The 6,057-nt window shown below is 40.4% G+C and overlaps 1 protein-coding gene across 1 annotated transcript; it reads right to left on the bottom strand.

Moving 5' to 3' along the window:
* Window positions 1-643: 643 nt before the first annotated feature.
* Window positions 644-2,587, bottom strand: LOC123387192 (vasculin-like protein 1). The gene has a single exon (XM_045063236.1). The coding sequence runs from the start codon at window positions 2,078-2,080 to the stop codon at window positions 659-661; it is 1,422 nt and encodes a 473-aa protein (XP_044919171.1). The 5' UTR covers window positions 2,081-2,587; the 3' UTR covers window positions 644-658.
* Between the last annotated feature and the right edge of the window lie 3,470 nt (window positions 2,588-6,057).

Here is a 6,057-nt window from a genome sequence, read left to right as displayed (position 1 = left end):
AAATCTGTAAATAATGTTATCAAAATAATCTTAATCTTTAAAATCTCACAAAAATTTATATTTTACAATCCACCCTGAATATCAAGGCTGCAAGAATAACACAACATTTCCTATATCCAAATATTTTACAGCTGTACCCAAAAAAAGGGAAAAAAAAAAAAAAAAGAAAACCATGTATGCTTGGTTAAGGGCTAAGGTTACCCGAGCAGCCAAAAATAAAATAAAATATCCAAATTGTTAGCATTAATTTAATACAATTATAACTTCAATAGTCACTTTGTCATTGACAATGATTGCTTGAGCACAGGGGTGAGTGCCCCAAGGGCTGGTAGTAGAAGCTGTTGCTGCAGACCGGCGTCTCCTCTCTGCACTGCCAGCTCCCACCTGTGCGTCGCCCCATAGATACGGTGTCTGTGTGTGTGTGTGTGTGTGTGTGTGTATTTAAAAAATCTTTCCCATCACACAAACTTCTATTAAGCAGATAACAGCGAAGAACAACAAAAGCTAAACAAGCCAATTGCTCTCTCTTTGGGATATGACTATTTTCCCTTGTGCATGAAGTATTCAACATAAGAAAAGGAAAAGAATGATTTCTTCTGTATACTCCCTAAACACACAAGCTGAGTTTACTGGGTCAGATTTTTGAGGACTTATATGCCTACTTCCAGGCATCGTCATCTGATGTTTCACTGCTACTGGTTTCTGTGTCCGAATCCTCAAACTCTGCTTTACGAGTGCTTCTCCAAGGGGAGAACAGGCCGGAACCACGGCTCTGCAAAAAGCCGTTCTTCCCAAAGCCATTTCTTCTCAGCTGTTCCGTCTTCATGTGGAACTCTCTGAGCTCATCCTCTTTGAGGGGACGGCAATTCTCATCATTTTCAGGATATTCCTGCCATCCCATTGCTTTCAATAATCGATGCTCTGCTTCCAGAGAGTGTGAGAGGACCTCCCCTTCCTCCTCTGCAGGGAGAGTAAGACCATTCTGATGACAGCCTTCCTCTCCGTTTTCCTTTGGTTCAGGTGTGCTGTTGTCCTCCAAATCCTCCAGCTTGTCACAGTCTCTGTTCTCTGAGAAGTCTCCATTCCGGTCGTCCTTTAGAGTCTTCAGGAACTCACTCTTCCTGTCGGTAGTTCGGCGGGTGAGCTTGGTCAGGCAAGAGGAGCTGATCTCAATCGGAGGAGTAGTGCTGGAGGGACTCTCTTTAGGAGAGCTTAAAACTGTGCCCCCAGCCAGTACTACTGGTTTGGTAACAGAGATCGGACTGGAAAAAGCAGACTCCCAGCTAGAGGAAAGGGATCCTGATTTGTGTTCCATTCTGTTAGCTTTCCATGCACTGGGCTTGGAAGGAGGTGGTGCAGGCTTAGGAACCAGGTTCTTATAGACACTTGGAACCATGGTTGATTTGTTCCCATTTGCATGGTGAGATCCTGGTGAGGTGAATGCAGCAGAGAAGGCAGCAGAAGGATCTTCTTTGGAAACTTTTTTGATGACTAGCATTTTGGAGGGTTGCTTGGCACTAGGTGGGTTTTCCCACACTCCAGAAGGGGTCCCAATAGGTCTGCATGGCTGATTCTGTTTGCCAGCTTCTGGATTCAAAGAAGGAAAATCTTCCTCTTCAAATTGTAATTTTTCCACCTTGTCTTCTTTCTTTTCTTCCCTAATCTCTGTAGGTGGCTTTTCTTGAAAGGCACAGCCTTTCCGGGAATGGAAGCTGCCATTCCAGTGGCGATGGTTCCCTGTGCCACCCCCACTACGCTGGCTCATGCCATCATGACCTCGGGAAGAGCCATGCCAACCAGATAGGTTCCCTGTGATTCCAGCATATACTCCCTTAGAGACACCAGAGTCCACAGAGTCGTGGCGAAACAGGGAGGGCTGGTGCCAGGAATCTCCTGCAGTTCGCAGAGGTCCATTGTTAAAAAAGCCATCAGAGGAATTATGTCGACGACGGCTTACTCCAAACCTACCATCTCCTCGGGGTAGGTGCTCTCCGTGTTTTTCGAAGGTGGCTGTAGGTGACTTAGCTGACTGTGGTGTTGAGAAATTTAGCCAAGCAGGAACAAAGTCATGCTGCGCCATTTAGGTCCAGTGTCTCTTTTCAGCAAGGTGAGGCATCCAACCTCATGGCCAGGATCCCAGAGTGTAACCTCTGTGGTCCTGTTTCCCGAACTCCTTGAGTCTGCCAGCTGGATTTCCTACGAGGTTCTCTTGTTAAAAGGGTGCTTAAATAGGCTGGCCAGCAGCACGCCTTGTGATAAAGCACAAGGAAGCCAGGCTCTGTCTGTATCACTTTTTCAAGTCTCCTCAATTGCTCATCTTAAACTATCTAGTTCCTGACACGTTTCCAAAAAGGGGAAGGGGAAAGGGGAAGGGGAACATAAAAAGTATTTGTTACATTTAAAAAATGGGGGGAAGGGGAAAGAGCTATGTCTATGTTCACCTCATTCAACTTCCTTGAGTGATGGCACTATGATGCTGTTTAAATAGATAATACATGGACATTTGCACATTGAGTGCAAACACTGTTCATAACAAGGTCATAACTGGAAAGAGGTAAACTCATGTGTAGGTGAATGCCATCAAAGCCACAGATCAAAAATATAGCATTAGAGAGCAATAAAAGATCTTCTGAGCAGTCAATTCCAGCGGCAAAACATCCACATAACAAAGCCCTTAATTTATAAATCTCATTATTCCTACAGAGCTGCTAAAAAGTGTGCGGATATGTATTATATCTGTTTTATTCTTCAGAATCTAAGGGACATAGGAAATCTGGTTTGTTTTTAATCAGACAGGAACTTAGTATGTTTTCCTCCAAAGAATAGCAGCTTTCAAGGCAAATTTCTTGGGTTATATAAAGCTCCCAAATGTATCTTCTATTTCTTTGGTTTTCACTATTTAAATTCACAGCAAAATTAAAACAAGTAGAAATAAAGAAGTCAAGGAGTAAACAGTTCCAAAGTGAGGTCGTCTTCTCTTCAGTCTTCTCTATTTCACTTGTTCCGCCTCCTCCTGAAGACTGAATTGAACTGGAAGGTGATACGAGGAGTCTTCTACTGCTTTAGTAGAGTAGTCATTTATTATTTTGGATCCATTTCCATCATTATTCAATCACTTAAAAGGCCACAGGAATCTATCACCGGCAGCAGTGGGGCTACAGCTGGGGGCCAGAGGCAGCGTCTAAGGGCGCGTCCCCAGCTTCCTGATCCCGCAGAGGTGGAGAGCCCACAACCATAACAAAGCTCTTCCCCAGGATTTAGATTTTTTTTTAAAAAAAAGTGTTTCTCACTGAGGAAAAATGGGAATTTTTCATCAGAAGTCCTTCTGGGCATCAGACTTAGCAGGTCCTCAAATTTTATCCAAGATCTCACAGTCATGAAGAAAAAAAGTGCATGAAACTCCTTTTAGTCTGTAATTATTTTCTTCCCTTGCTTCACTTTTATGAAGTTTGACATATAAGGCAATCAGTGCCTCCACATGCTCCCATAAAAAAATCAAAAGAAATTATGTAGATAGATGTGTTTGTGACTTATATGTACACAAACTTGCATTATTTGAATTTTTTGGCAGGAAGTAAATATTTGAAACCATGTGCTGAAATGGAAATCCAAAAGGACTATTTTAGCAATGAGATGTTCATTTTATTAGGTCCAGCAAATGATAGCCTGGAAGAGGTCACTATTTACAAAATCTTTCAAGTTCTCAAGTTTTGAGGTTAGACTCAAAGTGCTCAAAGAATTTTACTGTTGAACATTATTTGTCAACATGGTATGGACACCTTTCCTCTTCATCACACATGTCTGTAAGGGGGTTCTCATGCCTGACTGTTCATAAAGGCAGAGATGGTATTAAAATGTGGAGATCCAATGCCACCACATCTAAAATTATGATTTCATAGGACAGAGGTAGTGCTCAGTAATGAATTTTTTTTTTTAAAGATTTTATTTATTTATTTGACAGACAGAGATCACAAGTAGGCAGAGAAGCAGGCAGAGAGAGATGAGGAAGCAGGCTACCCGCTGAGCAGAGAGCCCGATGCGGGGCTCGATCCCATGACCCTGGGATCATGACCTGAGCCGAAGGCAGAGGCTTTAACCCACTGAGCCACCCAGGCGCCCCAGTAATGAATTTTTTTTAAAACAATTAATCCCTGGTGATTCTGGACCAAACCAAACTCACATCCAGTCTATTTCTCAAGGGCTTCCCTCAGCCTCAGGAAAATTTATGATTATTCTATATAATAGTTCCTTAGTTTGTTTTGGATGTTAATCAGTGTTATAAAATAGGATTTAGGCTCGGATAAGCTTGGGAACACACTATTACTCATTATGTTTATAATTATTTAATTGTAGACTTGCTCTTAGCATCCATTACCCCCATCAATATTTACAATTCTGTATCAATACTGAATAATTCACTATTTTCTTGTTCCATGTATAGCCTCTTCTCTCCAATTGGATTTGTAAGATCCTAGAAACAGATGTCTATTTCAGGCAGAAACTTTGTAACTGATACTTAAGAAAGGCAAAGATATTGACATACAGATTTTAGCTGAGTAACACCACCATGGAATTAGCTGGAAAAGGGAAGCATGATGCTCAAAAGTTTTATTATGTTCCCAGGTTCAGTTTTCTCCCATTTCCTGAATATGACTTCTAAAAAATTTCCAGAGAAAATCCTACACTTGAACAACCAAAATCTCAGAGCAGGCCTCTCCACATAAGGTTAAGGAATATAAGCTACTGCCTAGTGGACAAGGGAAAGGGGAGGGCCTAGATAAACAGCACAGTATCAAATACCAGTTTGCTAGAATAACTTTTCTCGCATTTGTAGCATTATGGTTTTGGGCACTTAGAGGCACATGAATATAATGAAGAGTTTAAAGAGAAAAATAGGCTAATATGTAGATTTAAATTCGTGTACACCTGTGCCTAAAAATTGAAGTGATATTTATATTCTTAATGTAGATTGATGAACTTCAGATCAGAGAATCTTCTAAAGCTGTATGTAATATTCTGCCAATTTTGGGGTCATCAGCTTCACAAAAGGATCCAGAACCAAAAAGGAATTTATCCCTCTCTGGTCTAAATAATCTATTTTGGGTCATATAATCATGAAGCTTACAAAACTAAGATTGACCTTTTTTTTTCCCCCCCCCAAACACTAATATAGGAGGTTTAATAGAGAGGCACTATTTACAGATATGAAGCTGTGAGGTCTTTGCTGGTCTCTTGGAACCAGATGTTTACATATTTACTTAAAGTGACCCACTGAATAATCATGGTTACAAGTTGAACAGCACACATTCTTTCAGTTTTATAAATACCAGGAAGTTTATAAACTCAGTGAAAAACTAGCATTTCTGGTAACTGACCTCAAACTATATTTGCTAAGATAATATAAACCATTGTCCGGAATCAATATAGCCATTTTCTCCAGCAAACATTGGGCAGCATTTCCCAAGACAAAGAAAGTCTTCTGCACACCCCCTCCTTATTTTTTTAAGGACTGCAAGTAAATGTTATAATTCATACAGTATTTCTTTCAGGCCAATGGATACTTAGAACTGGAATTCGAATGTTTAAAGCAATGTGGTATGATCAACAGATGTAAGAGTAAAGTTAGAGCAATTTTGCCTTGTGATTTTCATAACACAGATCACCCGTGTATTTATCTTTCCTTCCAGTAACTTGGTTTGAGGTTTGCAGTTAAGTACATTTTTACTGCTATAAAACATCAACTAAACATACTGACAAGATTAGTTCAATGGAATTACCTTTTATATATTGTTATCTGGGGAAAAAATATCCCAGAATTAGGTGAATTTTGATAGCTCGCATATTGTACCGGCATTCCAACAAAATGATGATGGCCCCTTTCCTCAAGCATGGATTTATGGTGATTGCTTTTCTTATGGGGATTTATTTCTATATACTGCAACTAACCTTCATGTCAACAACACAAAAGACAAGCCAATGGGTGGAAGTATACATTTATTCTATGACAACAGAATATTTTACTCCTACTAGTGCTGATAAATTATTTCTTCGCTTAGG

This window comes from Mustela putorius, unplaced genomic scaffold (genome assembly GCF_011764305.1).
Source record: "Mustela putorius furo isolate JIRA1106 unplaced genomic scaffold, ASM1176430v1.1 tig00003846_pilon_pilon_pilon, whole genome shotgun sequence".
NCBI classification, from domain to species: domain Eukaryota; kingdom Metazoa; phylum Chordata; class Mammalia; order Carnivora; family Mustelidae; genus Mustela; species Mustela putorius.
Note: the sequence above shows the minus strand (reverse complement) of the source record. Positions and strands in the feature narration are given on the sequence as shown.